Below are 18944 nucleotides of genomic sequence, written 5' to 3'. Positions count from 1 at the left end.
TCCGACCTCAGCTGCCACAATCCCCCGCGGTGCTTTCCCATGTGCAGTGCAGGTCCATCAGAAACCGTCCCCGGCCAGCAGCTTAACCTCACTCTGTTCTCTCACACAGGAAACAGGCAGAAAGCCCCCTTTCAAAGGATCATTTTAAGGAGTAGAGGAAAACATCTCAGAAGCTATCCATGCTCCCGAATATCAATCGCTACAATTCAGACTAGATGTGGTTAAGATGCCAAAGTCTCCTGGGCAGGTTGCTTCCTGCTCCGGGAACGGTGTTTTCAAACTGTACCAGTCCTTTCCCAAGTCACTCGCAGAACCAACTGCGACTCTTGTCTACAGAAAAATTGTGTAGAAATTTAAATGGCATCCGAGCAGTATCTTCTATTATCTAATAATGGAAAGTGTAAGTGAAGTCGCTCAGTCGTGTCTGACTCTTTGCGACTCCACAGACTGTAGCCTACCAGGCTCTTCCATCCATGGAATTTTCCAGGCACGAGTAGGGGTTGCCATTTCCTTCTCTAGGGGATCTTCCTGACCCAGGGATCGAACCCAGGTCTCCCGCATCACAGTCAGATGCTTTACCATCTGAGCCACCAGGGAATAACAGAAAGGCTAATTAAAAACCCCACCAAGCCCCAATTTCTCCCCCCACCCCAAAAGGTTAACCATACAACACTGCTATAATAAGCAAAACTGTTTAGGGTTAAAAGTGTAATTTTATTTAGATGTTACTTGTACATAATCTATAGTAAGATATACAAACAGATAAAAATTGTTTACCAGGAGGTTTTTTTTTAATACCACTTTAAATTCAGTGTACAACAGCATTGGTAATACTGCAAGGTGACAGACTCTGGTTTAGAAAACAAAAATTACTTGCTACTCTGGCTGATACATTCCCATGAGTCTTCAATGGATGAAAATGTATCATGAATTTCAGCTGCAAATTATTACAAAACTTTCACAATCTAGCCACGTGGTGCTCAGAAAAGATTTCGACATTCTAAAAATTTACTGAAATGAAAATGCTAATTCTCCAACAGTATACTTTTACTGAAGAAAATCGTAAGTGACCAAATCTTATTGTTTTAGGGCTAGACAACAGAAAATTGACTACATCATATGCGTGCAGTTAATGGGTGGTGCTGAGTCTTCTTCTCATCCCTCTGCCTGATCCGTGACATGAGAAAAAGCTTCTAAGAAATTAGACTAAACAAAAAAATAAAATAACCTTACAACATAGAGCTTACTTTAAAATGTAAAATCCATAGATAGGAAATATGCATTTAAATGTTTTTCTCCATTTGTCTCGTAAATACTTCTTGAAAATGAAAATGGACAGTTCAAAATAGTCACTTTTTCCTTTTCATGTGCTATCATATTAGAAAAAGTCTGGATTTCATTTTTAGAATAAATCAGTGCTGAGAAAAATACTGTGAAAAATAATTTAAAATGGATTTTAGTCCTTTTCCATTCTCTTAGAGGCGACATAACACATCAGGGCAAAAGCGTTTTCACTGGTCAGAACATCAAGTTGAAAATAACTTGTTGATTAAACTACAGGAAGACAACCAACACTTAACAGGCTCATGAATATGTATAAAGTGCCACTAATTTTACTGTGATAAGATATAAATAGAAGAAATCCTGACACGGATAGTAGCTTTATGCATTCTCTCCATCCTGAGGACAGAAGGGACATTACAAAAAAAAAAAAAACAAAAACAAAGATTTACCAAGCATAGGTTCTAGAAGGACACAGATGCCTCCGTATCCAAAAGTAACAGTAAAGACAAAATACTGTAAGAAAGACAAAATATGACCACAATTTGTAAAAGTCCCAAGAAAAATGCCAACACAGCTGGCCTCTGCACTGGAGAAAAAGAAATTAAAAGAGAGGAACTGGGAAGTTGATTAATAACTACTTAGAGGCAACACAACATGGTGATGAGCTCCAACAAGTGTGTGCCTGAACAGCTGGTTTTAGCTGAAAAGACTCAGAGACAACCTTGGCCTGGGCACTTGGAAACAAGGGTAATACAGATCTGAGGCTCTTCTTGAGTTCCAACCTAGGTGGCTCAAGGCCCGTCAGGCAGCCCTTACAGGATGACCGTGACCTTCCACAGGGAAGGTGACACAGACGTGTCAGGGACACAGACGTGATGGTGGGAGAAGCAGCTCCCTGGGGAGACCTCAGCAACAACACCCCCCACCCCCGGCAGTCAGGGTCCTGCTGACATCCTACCGTCCACCCAAACATCTCTGTTTTAGCCACAGATTCCTTGGTCACAACTGAGCGTCACCAGGACCCGAGGCGCACGTGGCAGAGAAGTCAGAGCTGCTCTGGGGTAAAATGTCTTTGTACATCTGTGAAGTTGCACCTGAGATCAAAGCCTGGGGTGTTTTTTTCTTCCAAACAAACAGTTCACCTTCACCCAGCATTACAGAATCTAACTTCTCATTCACGAGTTTCCTAGCACTTTGTATTGAACAGGAAGACCCGCTCGGGCTCACCTGTCATCACGTGGGAAGGGACAAGGGAGGGTTGACCCTCCCCCGGGGTACCTGGTCAAGCGTGGTGTGCTGATGACTGGTGGGAGAGGAACCCGTGCACTTCAAGGGCTGGGTCCCTAACTGGCCACAGCACCAGGGAAGGCAAAAAAGATGCGACAGTTTCCTCTCACCTAAATGAAGCTCTCAGAACTCAAGACCAGTTGGGGCCAGGTGCCACCTGGAGCCTTCCCTGTGGCTCCAAGGCCTCCACGTGGGCCCGCCTGGGATGTGGTTCCAGGAGAGAGGTTGTACGGGCTCTGCTCCCAGGTCCGTGCGGGCTGGTTCCCCAGCCAGGGGCCGCTGAGGGTGCTGAGTGCATCCCCGTCCCTGACAACCCCAAAGGAAAAAGGGCTGTTCTTCACTTTCCTTCCTACTGCGCTGCTGAAACCTCCTACAGAAACCACCAGTGAGCACTGACTCCGTGAATGCCTGCGAGGGATCCTGCCTGAGAAGGGCCAAGTCCACATTTCACAAGGTCAGCAGAGAAAATGAGGTTCTTCAACAGAGCCTCCAGATTGACAGAGGCCGCCGGGCCATGACAGTGCAAGCTCAGACAGCTGAGTCTCCTACTTGTCAAATCTTTCTCTCAAGAACCAACTTCTTCTGAAACACATTTTCCTTTTTTTTTTTTTTAAAAAAGTGGAAAACAATATCGCTTACTGATCGGAAGACACTGGTCTGTTGCACAGTCATGAATCTCGCAGACACCTGACAACAGGCAGCTTCACAAACACACAGCAAGTCTGCAGGATTTTCACGATCAAGGAGCGTGAACCCAAACGGCACTGAGCGCGTTTGTGGCCGAGAGAAAGAAGCAAGAGGCTGTTTTCAGGACGATGCGATAGTTACAGCGTTATTTCCTCGTGTGCCGCACGGTTTGCTATGTTTAGTGGCACTTAAGTATTACACAGTAAATACTGAAAAAACCCAGAAGTTTTGGATGTGCAAAAGCAATCTCACATTATTGATACAAAAGTGGCTAAGCTACGGGATTATAATACCACTATCTGGGTGCTGGGACCACTGACATCGTCGACACGCCCCCCCGGCCCGGCCCGGCCCGCTGGGCACCCGTCTCAGTCGGACCAGTCGTTCTCGTCGAACTCCGAGTCATCGTCCGAGTCGCTGTACTCGACGGCGATGCGCCGGGACAGGATGGTGGCCACGTCGTTGCCCACAGGCTCGCGCTTGGCCTCCTGCTCCCGCTGCTCCTGCACCTTCTTCAGCTGAATCCCTAGAGACACAAGACACAGCTCAGAACGCAATCCCTCTGCCCGCTCCAATTAAACAGAGATGGACCAACAAGCCTATTAGACTTTTTTTGGCCTACTGATGCTAGAATGAAATGTTTTAGAAACTGAAGGGGAAATGCTTGGGAAATAGATGTTCCAGGACAAAGAAGAAAAATAAAATGTACAGAAGTCGTGACATTCCTTAAGCGATGTGTTGAAATGTAAGATAGTCAGTTACGATTCCAGAGCACATGAGCACCAAGAAAGAACATTCTAGAGCAGCACAGACCACCCAGGTAGCCACTGGCCACCAGAGGCTGTTTCAAGGTTTCCAGTGGCCCCCTGCACTGGGACAATTGTGCCAAATGAGTGTTTCCATCATGAAGACCATACTCCCGGACAGCCTGCAGCTCACTAGCACATCAAACTAAAAATATAAAAGTCTAAGATAAGACATATCCTAGATATGAAAAACTAGATCACTGACAGGAGCTCATTTTCTTTTATTTATACTTCTGATCTTTATAAGTATAAGATGGAGTGAAAGAAGTATAAGTAAGTAAGTTTAAAGTATAAGTATAAAGTATAAGTAAGTATAAAGAAGTAAGATGGAGTGAAAAAAAGAAGATCCAATTAATTGATGATCATTTTTATAATCTATTCCTAGTCAAGTAAAGCTTTCCTGAATTCTCAGTGCTTTATCACCGTGTTTACTTAGCACTGAAAAAACACATTCGCTGTTAAAAAAAAAAAAAAAAAGGAAAACCAAATGAGGCTCCTGTCACCCTCTCCTAAAGGCCATCTGGTGGAGGTTGGAGCTGATGGAAGCCGAGGCCATGGCTGGTGGGCCGCTGTCCTGGGACAGACACTCACCCATCCGGATGGCGGCGAGCAGGTCGCTGCGGGCGTCGCTGACCGGCTGCTGCGGGGCCTCCTGCCTCTTGGCCTCGGCCCCCGGGGGGGCGTGCATTGGGGAGGAGGAGAGCGAGGAGCCGGCACCTGGAGGGCCGGGCGGGGGCGGCGGGGGGCCCGGGGGCGGCGGGGCCGTGACCACAAGCCCCCCGGAGGGAGGGTGGGGAGGGCCGGCATAGGCAGAGCCGGCGGAGGCCGGGAAGGGGGGCTGCAGGGGCATCTGGAGGGGGCAGACGAAAGCAGTTTGTGCGGAGGGGATCACGGGCGGGGGCGGGGGCGGCGGGGGTCCCGAGGGGCTGTAATACTCCGTGATCTGAGCCGGCAGCATCCTGGCGGGGACAGGAAGCAGAGAGTCACTAGAGAGCAATAGGCAGCCCCATCCTTGGAGGGTCTCCCCCACCTTAGAGACAGCCCCCCACCCCCACCCCGGACACTGCGCACGCTGTCATGTGAAACACTGCAGGACGCAAATAACCATGCTTTGGACCACAGGTCATCACAAGTCACTGTGATGGGACTCAAGATGGTCTGCTGACGTGCACCAAATGATAACCACCAGAAAAGGTGACGTCTGTGGAGCGCTGGACAGCTGACTGCAGCGTGAAGAAAGCAGGACAAGGCATCCTTACATGGGGCATCTCAGGAAAGGGGCTCGGAAATCTGTCTTAGCAGGGTTCTGAGGCCAATCAGATCGGCAAATTCTGTATTTTACACCCCATCCCCATGGAAATTCCCCAGAGCTCACAAAACCCTCAGAACATCCAAAGCTTCGAAACCCCTCCAGCCAAGAAACCTGCAGGGATCTACTTAGCCGAGAGTTTTCCAAACCAACTGGACCACAAACTCTCTCTGCCTGACACTCGGAGCCTCGGAACATTCTGTGGGAACCCTGAGTTACAAAGACCAATTGCAGGGACCGTCTAAGACCCTGCTGTCAGAGAGAAAACCTCTGGGGGCTGAGGGATGTACATTTAGAGTGCCACCCTCACTGCTCCACAGTGGAGAAAACCCTGTCCCTGGAAACCCTGTCCGTGTTCAAATTCTCTAGGTGCTGACTAGGAGGGACTAACTCTTGAAAGACTGAGCTTAAGCCAAAAAGATCGCTTACCAAAACACAGGTGGTGCTTAACTTAACAAGCCCTTAACATGAGGATCATTTTTTTAGGAGATGTTTGAACTTTTCCCAAATAACACAAAACAAGAGGACCTGGTGGCAGAATAATATTTGGGTACCCAGAGGTCAGGGTTACATACATCCAAGTCTAAGAAGTCCTGTGTTGCATATTATCGTTTTCTCCTTTGAAATGTGAATTCTCTGGAGCATTTGTGACATGCCGGTCATAAAACTGGCATGTCGTCCTTTGTCAAGGCCCTGCCTCAGCCATTCAAACATAAAGGTAATATGTATTCATAAACATAGACACAAACCTGAGGCTTGTGTGTAATAAAAGGGGAGTGGCGTGACCCCGCCTTTCCTAACACAGAGTTTCTCAATGGACGGGATCTGCACCCGCTCATTCCTGGCTGCATCCTGGCCTCCAGAGTTTGGCTCAGGGTTCAGTGTTAGTCACTCAGTTGTGTCCAACTCTCTGTGACCCCATGGACTGTGGCCCACCAGGCTCCTCTGTTTACAGAACTCCCCAGGCAAGAATGCTGGAGTGGGTTGCCATTTCCTTCTCCAGGTTATTCAGTGACAATTCCTCATCACCCACCCAACACCCCCACGCAATGGCGAGCCCCAGAGGGAGCCCAGGATGGGGTATTTACCCGTAGTCGGCTGGAGCCATGGGCGCGGGGGCCTGGGGGCCCTCCGCAGCCTGCGGTGGGGGCGGCGGGGGCTGCTGGGGCCTGTTCAGGGCCAGGTGTCGGGCTGAGGCCGACGGGGGCCGGAACTCATGCTCGGGGGCCTGGGCTGCCGGCCCATGGGGCGGCGCGTCACCTGCTCCGTAGGAAGGGGTCCCGGGCTGCGGGTGCAGAGAGTGGTTGGGGGTGGCCGGGTACGAGTAATCCGTGACATCTGATGCGTGGGACCTGAGGGCCAGAGCCAGGGGTGGGAGAAAGTGGAGTCAGTAAAGAAGACTTCCCCCCACCACCAGGTATCAGCGTACATTTAAATCTGAACACGGCCAAGGCACAGAAATCACACGCTTATTCCCTGTACTATCGATAAGGTCGAGGCCCATAAGAGCTTCCAAGCACAATGCAATCATGACTTTAGCGGCAAAGCTCCAGGGTTACGTGGTTTCAGAGCCACAGCTGTGATGTGCGTGGTCAGACAGACGGACAAGCGGCAGACAGCACAGCCCCTTCACAGCATCGCAGCAGACTCGTTTGTAAGACAGGAGCCTCCAAGACAGGGCGTTGAACTTGAAAACGGCATCCAAGGTGGAAGATTTCAGTGGCGATTAAACTGACAACGTATAACTACACCTTAACAAACGGCAGATGAATCGGGGGGAAAAAAAAATGAACGGTGTAAGAACAGAGAAAGAAGTCAAGAATGCAGTGAGTGGTAGTTTTCTTGAACAGGAGAAATGCATTTATGGCCAAAAGAGAGAGAGAAGGAACACAGTGCTGCAGGCAGAAGCCCTCTTGCTGCCTCCAAGGCCCACAGGAGAGAGAAACTCTGAAAGGATGCACACATCTCCGTGTTAGTCGGCAGAGTTCAGAAGGATGCTGGGACCCTGGGGGTACCGCTGGGGGAGGGGAGGGCTGGGCAGCGCCGCAGGGTGTTAGTCACCCGGGTTATGGGATGTGTGGTCAGTACAGGGCAGGGCATCCTCTCGTGACGCCGAAGCGGGGGGCCACGGGGGCTGGGACCCGGAGCAAGCAGAACCACAAACCCGGCGGGCGTCCTGCGCTCTGCCGCGCCCCCTGCCTGCTGCAGCCTCCTCGCGTCACTCATGAACTCAATGCCCATCTTCCTTCTCTCCCACTCTTCTCTTCTGGTCCTGACTTTTCTCACACTTATTTGCTGGCTTCTGTTGGGATTCATCTTGTGTCTCTCTCTCTGAAGGGAAGAGGCAAACACACGTCGGGTCTTTGGAATTCAGACAGCAGCTTCCCTGGGACATCACTGCATAGAGAAGTTCTCTAAATGGCAAAAAGACTACTGTTTTTGTTTTTTTTTCTTTTTTCTTCCCTATTTGCAGTATAAACATAACTTGGACACTCACTTCCTTTTTCCCTAACTGCAGTATGAACTGTACATTATGGTGTGCATATGACTGTCCTTTGAATTATGCCAACTGTTGGCAAGGGAGTTAAAAATATTTTCAGTGGGGGAAGAATCTGACCTGTTTTTAGTTTTAGCATATTTTAAAAATGTAAATACCTGAAACTCTGTATTCCCTGATGATGGGGGCATGGCCCCATGTGGGGGACTGTGCCATAGCCGGGGTACAACTTTCTAATGGAAACAAACTCATCTACAGGCTACGGAGTGCTTCTGATGGGGCGAGGAGCCGGGGCTGGAAATATCCTGGCACGATTCAGAGCTCTGTTCTGTAAGGTGCAGGGTGATACAGGAGGCAATGGGGGACAAAACTGGATGGAGGACAGAAGTGAGCAGGACATGCCCAGTGTCGGGAATTACAGCAGAAGAGCCTGGGGGCAGGGCTCTGTGACAGTGGTGGGCTGCAGTGGAGAGGGGGCTGGCTGGCCACTCCAAGTGTCACTGCCCCTGTTCGGGGGACACCAGTGGGCTGGACAAGAGATGAGGAGGAGGGTGACCGCTGAGCGGAAAGGACCCCCCAACAGGAAGGCAGAATCAGCCCCAGGGTTCATGGCACCAGTGTGGGCCAGGGGGGGTGGTCCTAAGGCTGCAGGGGCACCAGGAGCTATCTGTTAGGGGAAAGAGAATGTAGAGGAGTGAAGAAAAGATGGGACAGGAGAAGTGTCAGCAGTGGAGACTCAGTGGGAGAAGCAAATGAAGCCCTCGGGGTTCTGCGGGAGGGCAGGGTCGAGTGTCTGGGACACAGGGTCAGGCGGCTGCAACACCCGGAACAGGGTGAGGAAGGGGGAAGGACAGGGGCCAGGGGGCACCCTGCTTCCTGATCGATGGGGGGAGCGGGGGACAAGCATTTCATCCAGGCTCATCCTAAATGTACCCTTAGAATCAAACCATTCCTGCTGATCTACAAAGAGAGTGAAAACTTATCGTTAGTTTGTGTGATGAGCTGAAAATGTATTACTTAAACAAGAACAAATTATATACATACCATCAAACTTAAAGCTCAAATTTCCCTCAGTTACCCCGAGTACATCCATTAAAAACCACGTTTCTAAATAACACTTCAAACAGGAATGTGTGAAAGTCGCTCAGTTGTGTTTGACTGTTTGCAACCCCATGGACTGTAGCCCACCAGGCTCCTCTGTCCATGGGATTCTCCAGGCAAGAACACTGGAGTGGGTAGCCATTCCCTTCTCCAGGGGCTCTTCCCAACCCAGGAATTGGCCCAGGTTTCCCACATTGCAGGCGATTCTGTATTCTCTGAGTCACCAGAGAAGCCCAGGAATATGAGACATTATAAAATCAAAAGGTAAATAACACAGGGCAGACTTCAATTTCATTAAGTAAAAAATATACACATGTACAGAAAAAAGACCAAAAAAGAAATACACTAAAATACAACAACAGTGGTTTCTCTGGTAATAGGATTATGAATAATTTTTTCCAAATATAAAAATTTAATCTTATTTTATAATAAGAAAACTGTTACACTTTCATAAAATAAAAAATATCCAAAATAATTTAAGGGCTATAATCCATCAATTTTATACCCAGCATGGCACAGTCTAATCTCAGATTCAAGAATGAGTATCGATTAATTCAACCGAAAGATTATTAAAAAGTCATTTTTCCATTTGTACCTATGGAAAGAGTTATGTATGGAATATTACAAAGTATATGTTTTGCACGAATAAACAGTCACAGCTTGGCTGGAGAAAACGGAACAGGAGATATGACATCCTGGGAGCTGTCAAGTTCACATACTTCTCACCCAAAGAACTATAAGCAGAAGTGTATCTTCAGTCTTAACCTTCTACAGAGATAAACTGACACAAAGACTAAAACTTGAGGCTACAGCTCAGTTCAAGCTCCAGGAATGGTCAGATCATTACCTGATAACAGCTTGCACAGAAAAATCTAGACGCTGCCTCAGTCAGTGACCGGCAGCCCTTGTGGGATAAGTGTATTTATGGGAACTATACCCACCGAACATTAAGCATCTTCTGTACATCAGACTGAGCTAACCACGGAGGTTAATACACATTTCTTAAAACACAGATTTAATGCAAGGCCCAGGTCACTGCTGATGTAAGAATCCTCTATTCACAGGTTTAAATGCCGATGGAAGAGCCCACCTTTACAGAAGCAGAAATACGAAACTAACAGTAAATCACGATTACTGGTCAGGTCTTCCAGTGAAGCCCTTTCGGGATAAACGCCGCTTAGTGGCCATGTCTTTCACATCTGCAAGAAAACAGCTTTACTGAATGGCTAACAATCTTTAAAAATAAATTCCTAAGAGAATTCTCCTCCTGCAATTAGAATACATAAGATTAGCAAACTGAAGGGGGGGGAAAAAAAAAACTTTGTTCATCCCTTTTGGAAAGGTTATCAAAAAGAACAATGAAGTTATTCCTTGATCACATCAGTCACTACCTACAGTCGTTTCAGATACCAAGTGGCAAAGGAAAAGCAGAATTCTAAGCAAAAGAGGCAGAGAAAGAATGAAAGGATTATCAAAATGAAAATGCCAGTCATGGGCAGGTACTAAGCCCAAATTCAGAATCGAGGTTAAAACAGTACATCTAGATTAATCAAATGATTAAGTGAAGTCACAGATGGAAAATGATGCAAAGTAACCCAACATCAAACAAAACTAAAGTATTATTTGAAACTCAAAACATACACAACACTCATCTTTAAGGAAAGTTTGGAACACACACTGTGGACCACATAAACACAACGCTGTGCTACGTTTCCACTTAAGGGAAGCCAGGCCCCACTCGCCCTCACAAAGCATGCACGCACGCGTGCGCACACACACACACACACCTAGTGTCTGGGGACAAGGATCCTTCAGAAGACGCTCCGTGGTGTGTGCTCTGTGACAACCTGGTGTCGGGTCTAAGCTCTTTGTCATACGCCATCATATTCCATTCTTGGCGCCTGTTTCTGGCTTTTCTAACCTTTTTCACCTCCCGGGTTGTGCCATCTATACGCTTTTGCTCCTGACGTCCGAGGAGGAAGGCAAGCGTGCCGAGACAGAGGGAAGGAAAAGAGTGGGTTAGTGCGGTTGCCACGGCAGCGGTGAGCCAGGGGTGCAGACAGGGCGGGCCCCTTTCCATCACTCCCGGGTCGAGAACCTCCTGACACCCTCGCCCAACTCAGACCCAACCAAGAGAACAGAAACCTACTGATTTAACACCAACGCGTAGAAGTTACTGTGCTGCAGTTTCAAGAATTGCTTACCATCATTTTTGGTTAAGAATTCTCACTTCACTAAGATGGAGCTTCTTTTCAGTGTACGATACTTCTAGATCTATTTTATACACACGAAATACCTGCCTGCTCGATACAGAGATGTCGTTTCCCACCCTTCTACTGCTCTGACTTGTTAATGTATAATTATCTGCCACAAAATAATTTTTAAGTGTTCAGTTTCAAAAGGATTATTTTAGAATATTTGTGCGAACCCTGCAACTAGCTTAATACAAACTAAAAATGAGGTAAGAACTTACCTTCCCTCTCACTCCTGCTCCAGATCTACTTTGCCAGTAAAAATGTCTTCAATAAATAACTTGGGTCCTATGCAGGTGCTTTTTTAAAGGTGAGGACACTGCTTCCATGTGTGTTTATATGTCCTTCCTGCTCCCCTCATGAAATCTAATGATCTTCGGGAAACTGATCTATGAGCCTTTAAGTCCTACGCACTCCCCCACCCCTTACAGCCCCTCCACACACAGCTCTGCAATGAACAAATCCAGGTAACAAGATGTTCACTACGGCTCGGGCACCTGCCAGGCCCGGACAGTATGAATGGCAAATAAGAGAGGACAGGTATCTGCCCTCGTGGGGCTTGCGGTCTCACCCAAGCCGAACTCCTAACTGTCAATGGAAAGGAACCACTAGACCTTTGGATAGCAGCCATCCTGACTGGCGTATAATGGTACCTCATTGTGGTTTTGATTTGCATTTCTCTGATAATGAGTGATGTTGAACATCTTTTCATGTGTTTGTTAGCCATCTGTATGTCTTCCTTGGAGAAATGTCTGTTGAGTTCTTTGGCCCATTTTTTGATTGGGTCATTTATTTTTCTGGAGTTGAGCTGAAGGAGTTGCTTGTATATTTTTGAGATTAATCCTTTGTCTGTTGCTTCGTTTGCTATTATTTTCTCCCAATCTGAGGGCTGTCTTTTCACCTTGCTTATAGTTTCCTTTGTTGTGCAAAAGCTTTTAAGTTTCATTAGGTCCCATCTATCCAAAGGTCTACAAGCAATAAATGCTGGAGAGGGTGTGGAGAAAAGGGAACCCTCTTACACTATTGGTGGGAATGCAAATTAGTACAGCCACTATGGAAAACAGTGTGGAGATTTCTTAAAAAGCTGGAAATAGAACTGCCATATGACCCAGCAATCCCACTTCTGGGCATACACACCAAGGAAACCAGATCTGAAAGAGACACGTGCACCCCAATGTTCATTGCAGCACTGTTTATAATAGCCAGGACATGGAAGCAACCCAGATGCCCATCAGCAGACGAATGGATGAGGAAGCTGTGGTACATATACACCATGGAATATTACTCAGCCATTAAAAAGAATTCATTTGAATCAGTTCTAATGAGATGGATGAAACTGGAGCCCATCATACAGAGCGAAGTAAGCCAGAAAGATAAAGACCATTACAGTATACTAACACATATATATGGACTTTAGAAAGATGGTAACGAGAACCCTATATGCAAAACAGAAAAAGAGACTCAGATGTATAGAACAGTCTTGTGGACTCTGGGAGAAGGCGAGGGTGGGATGTTTCAAGAGAACAGCATTGAAACATGTATATTATCTAGGGTGAAACAGATAACCAGCCCAGGTTGGGTACATGAGACAAGTGCTCGGGCCTGGTGCACTGGGAAGACCCAGAGGGATCGGGTGGAGAGGGAGGTGGGAGGGGGGACTGGGATGGGGAATACATGTAAATCCATGGCTAATTCATTTCAATGTATAACAAAAACTACTGTAATGATGTAAGGTAATTAGCCTCCAACTAATAAAAAAAAAAAATAAAATAAAAAAAAAAAGGAAAGGAACCACTAAAAATTATATTTTAAAATTTTAAATGAAGATAATGCCTAATTAAAATAGCGATAATCTTCACGACTGGAGGAGCCCTGTTAGGGGCATAAACTGGTCCAGTCCTGAGAGGGTCAAGAGCAAGAGAGTGGCACCTTTCAAAATTTTAAGTCCACACTGCACTGCTGGGAACTGACCCTGAAGAAATATGTGCACCGGAGTACAGGTACTCCCTACAGTGCTGTCTTAGTGACAGTTTAGAAGCAACCTAAATACTCATTAACTCATTAACTGGTAAATAGCTTAGGAAGCATCCAAACTTTGGAATATGATACAACTCCTAAGAAGAACAAAGCATATCTTTATTATATCACGGTATGGATCTGTCTGTATCTGTGTATGCAGGTCAATTCCAGGGATAAAAAAAATACTTTGTGAAGTGCGTATACCTGTATTATGAATGCACAGCTGTTACCAGAGGGCAGTTATGCCTGGGCAAGGGAGAAACTCACCCCCAAATTTTCTAAACGCATGTGTTTACTTCAGGATGGGTTGGACATTTTACAACTGGCATGTATTGTCTGAATGCTTTTAAAACCAAGAGAAAGAAAAGGAAGGTGATTTCTCTGGATTCCAACATACCTCCTGCTTGAGAGTCACTGTCTTCGACTAATTAAGAGCTATCACCCTTACTTTTAAGAGGTGAATGCTGACATGGGTAGGGACAAGTGTGGTGGTATCTGCCACTCTCTTTACAACGGCTCAGCCTCCAATCTACCCATCAATGCACAACTCACACACACACACGCTGACTATGATATAACATTGACCCTGACACATCTGCACCTGGCTACACCGCCTACATGAAGACCCCAAGGCTGTCCCCAGCTCCTTTTTACCCCAGGATGATTTCAGCTGCTGCTACTTAGAATGCTCCTCCATCCTGAAGGCCCACCACCCCCTCACACACACTCACTCCGCTCAGCCAGCCTCTTCTGCAGCCAGCCTGCATCTCAGGCACAGGCCTCCTCCACTCTCCACGGCCTCCCCGCAGTCACCTCGCCTCCTGCTGCCACCTCCCCCAAAGCCACCCGATCCCTCACTTTCCAGCTCTGCAACTTCAGCCTGACACCAACGTCGTTATCTGCACGACTTAAAAAAATGTTTTTACACCAGCAAATGAAGGAAATTTCATGTTCAGAGACAACGGATGTCTTCTCCCCAAAGTTGCTAAACTAATTCTTCTTTCAGATGGGCTTGTCCATTCCAAATGAGAGTGTGACTTCTGGAGTTTCTAGATTCCTGGGAAATGAAGGCTACCTTGCCTAGTTTTCTGTTCCTATAGAAAGCAGATTTTGTATTAAAAATTTCAAATTTCTTTCCCTCTTTATGAGTTCCAGAGGATGGCATGACTTTTTTTAATGTCTGTTTCCCCTACTCGACTCTCATCTCCATGAGGGTGATAGTCCTTTCTTTTACATCACAGCCTTTAGAAGGCATTCAAAAAAGAACCATTATACAAATGAGTGAAGGAGAAATTCTCATCAGAATTTTATGTGTTTGAGGCACAAAGGATGAGACAAAACCACCAAGGAAGTGACAAATAATTCTGTATATACAGTAATCACACACAGTCAACTAAGACTGCTTTCCCCTGAAGAACAGTGGCGAAAAAGTTAAATATTTTTGCCAAAATAAACACTGCTGCTTCGAGGGAATTCTAGGGGACCATTTTAAAGGAGGCATGCTGTAAAGGAGAGAACTTGTAAAGTCTTGGAATTCTGCCCTGGTGCCATGAGGTTTGGGGATTCAGATCCACAGGCTTTCAAATCTCTGTTCCTTCTCCTTTGGAGATATCAGCACCTTCCCATTCTGTACTTCAGTCCTGAGCGGTGTCTCTGCTTGAGTATTTCTCCACTTGAACACCCAGCAACTCTTCCAAGATTCCCCGTTAAATTGCCCCAACGGGAGTCTCCAGGCAAGAATACTGGAGCAGGTTGCCATGCTGCTCTCCAGGGGATCTTCCTGACCCAGGGAACAAACCTGGGTCTCCTGCATTGCAGGCGGATTCTTCACCACCTGAGCCCCCTGGGGTGCCCCGAGAAGTGCACACAGACAACAATCTGAGAAATTCCCTCCCAGGATTTGAGGTAACATGTCACACCTGCAGTCTGCAACCGACTGCCATGCTCCCTTTCCGAAATCCTGTTTTCAAATCTCAAGCCCTCTTCCATCCTGAACTGTCCCTCCTGCTGCGCCAGTAAACCTATAGTTGTCTCCAACTTCCAGGGAGCCAGCCCACAAAATGCTAATAAGCTCTTAACTCACACACTAGGTGGTCATTTTTTAAAACATCGTTCATATATAAAAGGCTTGGCAACTAATTGCCTTTGGAGAATTAACTGATTTTCAGTCATTTAAGTCTAATTTCTGGGCCCCGAAGGCACAATTTTCAAAATAGAAGCTCCTGAACCTGAGGGTGGGTTTGTCCCTCCAAGAGTGTTTGCAAAGCAGGTGCCTCAGTTCTCCTGCCTAAGACCACCCCACCAAAGGGAAGCAGCTCATTTTCAGGAAATACTATCCTCTCAGTGTGCTGACCACACATGCTTTTCCATCTGATACGAACCTCTCTCACCAAGGCCTTAATTACAGTTAGGTGGCGGCCCAACAATTAATAATGTTAAAAATGCCAAAAGCAGACAATTCTGATAGTGGAAGGTTGACTGCTTTATGCAATTTGAAAGTGCAAGAGAAAAGTTATAAAACTCAGTGACAAACAATACTGAAATTTTTGCCACTACTTCTATGAAAGCAAAGCAAGTTTTAGAGAATAAATCAATAGAATTTATTGACAGTAGTACTGTATTACTATGTTAGATTGAATGGTATCTTCACGTGAAGAATGCAACCTCTAAAAAAACTTCAGCACAAAACCCAACATGTCAACTGTTTAAAAAATGTACTAATTTTTAAATCTCTAATTTCTAAGCAAGCATCTCAATTAAACGTTTATATGAGCATTTCCCCTACTTGAATTCTTTACCTTTTGACGTCTTTTCTCTTTCCTTTTGTCTTCCGTGTCCTGTAGCATTTTTTCTTTCCAGAGGTCAAAGAAATAGGAAGGATCAGTATAGAACTTCAGCCCATCCTTCTTATCATCTCTGTAAATCAATGTATTACAAGTCAGGTGGGAAAAAAAGGTTGTTAGATATTTTCATATGGGGTAATTATTAATGTTTATTTAAACTCACGAGATAACAGCTACATGAGGAATCTGAACTATCCTATACTCTGTGAAGTCTCCCAATTTTCCCTATTTGAAAAAAAATGTGTGAACATGCAGTAACAGCAGTTTTTTTCTAGAATAATTAAGTAAAAACTACTCTTGCATATTTAGATTTAGAAAAATGCTACCCAAAATCACAATATAGCTCATAAACAGCAATATTTAATACCACAATTATTTCAAGGTATGTTCTGTTTATTCCAGTGGGGGCTACATATAGAGATGGATGGATCTCTTAGCACATATGCGTTCACTTCTATTCTGGAGTGACAAGGCTATTTGGATAAAAATTAGCAAGTACTTTTTTTTTTAAAAATCAGGTTTGCCCAACATCTATAATTCAATTAGGAAAGAAGCAGAATATTCATGGTGCATAAATGTAACTAGGATAGAAAGTGATGACCTAGATACTTTTCAAGTGCAAAGTGAAAGTGTTAGTCAGTCAGTCATGTCACTTTGTGACCCCTGGGACTGTAACCTGCCAGGTTCCTCCGTCCATGGAACTTTCCAGGCAAGAATACCAGAGTGGGTTGCCATTCTCTTCTCCAGGGTTGTAAATGGAAGTAACTCACAAAGAAAATTCACTTGCAGCTATTTAGTTTTCACGAACTGCTATAATTACTATATATTTAAAAATATTTCAAGTCTTTATATGCTACTCATTTATCACAAAGTCAATAAAATGCAGCCAACATGGACCCAAAGTTGTAATATACATCAATAGACAGCAAAGCTCAAAATAATCACATTAAGAAGTGAACACTCTATCTGCTAATGCTTTAAAAAGAGTATGTGACCTGTATATCACCTTCAAGAGGGAGCAAAACATTTTCACTTAAAAGACAGCATTTCAAATAGTCATTTGAGGCATACAGGGAAAGAAAAAAAAAAATCAGAGAAAATAAGTATAGAAAAGAGTTTGTGGCCCAGTAGTCAAAGTGACGTGAATTACTCCAGGGAAACTGGTCTTGAAGTTCCTGCTATGCCGGGTTCTCTCAGCTTCTCAGCATCAAATGATAATTCAGGCTATCAGGAGGGTGGTCTGGCAGTTCCCCGCCTGAAAGTCGCTAACAAACCAGCACAATTCACTCTGTACTTCAATCTTTAGTTATTTAAAATCCTCTCTCTTCCCAATTTCCTAAGTGACAAGCAACCTGCATTACTGGGATTTTATTAAAAACATTGTTGTGAAAAATATAAACTATTTCCCTAAGATACTACTAGGTTATCCATATAGTTGAGGACATAGAAAAACTGAGCAGCAACTTGCTGCAATCTTAAAATGTATAAAATGCATCTTCTTTTTTCAAAAGTGGGGCTGATACTTTGATGAGGAGTTACTACTTAATGGAACAAATACGTATATTAACTTAAGCAAACGTTAACCTTGACACCAGAATATAAGCAGAAATATTCTATGTCTATCGCAACACTTGACTTTTCAGTCACACTGTACTTATTTAAAACTGTGTTGTCACTGTCATATTTAAATCCAATTGTAAAAGTTTGTGTTTTATTAAAAATACAAAATATTTCTGTATTAATAAAAAGTAGATTTGAGTTGGCATGACTATTTTTAAACACACTATTAAAAGACATTTTTCTTTTCCATAAAACTGAGTATACACAATATATATGAACATCAATTTATTTTTATGCAATTAAAAATTTTAACCACAATAAATATTTAATCATGATCTTGATTAGTCAAATATGAGTGGTTCACTGAGTCTTCTGGGTTTCTTTTCTCCTTTATAACAAAATATTTAGTGAGGTTTCTTAGGAAAATTTTAGTAAGTTCTCATGGCTCTGGGATAAATAGAGCTGAAATTGCCCCCAGAAAAATGTCTGCTGAACAAGTTAAAAAATTGGACTTCTCACCCCATCTCACCTTTCTAGCTTGTCACAGAGCCACAGTCTGAGTTCCCAGCGTCATATGGCAAATTCCCCCTGGCTATCCATTCTACATACAGTAGAGCGGGAGGCAGGAGGAGGTTCAAGAGGGAGGGGAAATGTCTACACCTGTGACGGATTCCTGTTGATGTGCGGCAGAAACCAACACAGTATTATAGAGCAATTATCCTTCAATTAAAAATAAATTTTTAAAAGGTAAAAAAAATAAACTAGGCTTACAATACTACTGTTCATTTTTAAGATGAGTATCTAAAGACTCCAGAAACATACACTTGTTTCATAGAAAAATGTGGTATCCTGATCCTCTCCCATCACAGCTTCCATGGAATCCCGACTTCATTTTCTGGAGCATCTTTCTGTCCATGCTGAAGAAAGGGATGCAGTCTGAACAACTACTTTCCTAGCAGAGCTGCAATAAAGGACGGGTCCAAACGTTTCCTTTTGCACCCTGAGAAAGGACAGGAGTTCAGACCAAGAAAACCCCTGGGCACTGCCTGAGAAGGGCCACCAGACCCAGAAGAGCAGTAATGGACATGAAGGACTCAGTGAATTCAGGAAGGCTGGGATACCACCCAGCAGAGCTAATCCTGGGGGGCCATGAGGATCACCCCTCACCAGTCTGAGCTCATCAGAGGCTGAGAAGCGAGCTCTACGGGGGGTGAAGATGGGGACGAATTACTGGGTAGGCCAAAAAGTTCATCTGGGTTTTCCTGTAACTGTTCCAGAAACCCAAATGAACCTTTTAGC

General features: G+C 45.0%; 1 protein-coding gene across 6 annotated transcripts in view; it reads right to left on the bottom strand.

Annotated features, from left to right (window-relative positions):
* Positions 1–693: 693 nt before the first annotated feature.
* WASF3 (WASP family member 3) overlaps positions 694–18944 on the bottom strand; it is a 76286-nt gene continuing 58035 nt past the window's right edge. For 5 of the 6 annotated variants that reach the window (XM_070471704.1, XM_070471705.1, XM_070471706.1 and 2 more), the window contains 5 exons: positions 16041–16158; positions 10759–10934; positions 6462–6725; positions 4656–5023; positions 694–3784 (listed from right to left, as the gene is read on the bottom strand). In XM_070471704.1, the coding sequence (XP_070327805.1) occupies positions 3627–3784; positions 4656–5023; positions 6462–6725; positions 10759–10934; positions 16041–16158 (1084 nt within the window). In that variant the 3' untranslated portion in view covers positions 694–3626. Of the gene's footprint in view, positions 3785–4655; positions 5024–6461; positions 6726–7537; positions 7705–10758; positions 10935–16040; positions 16159–18944 lie in introns of all 6 variants that reach the window. The other variant, XM_070471710.1, reaches the window with a different exon arrangement.

Source organism: Odocoileus virginianus, chromosome 8, assembly GCF_023699985.2.
Source record: "Odocoileus virginianus isolate 20LAN1187 ecotype Illinois chromosome 8, Ovbor_1.2, whole genome shotgun sequence".
Classification (NCBI taxonomy): Eukaryota; Metazoa; Chordata; class Mammalia; order Artiodactyla; family Cervidae; genus Odocoileus; species Odocoileus virginianus.
This window is presented reverse-complemented; position numbering and strand designations above follow the sequence as displayed.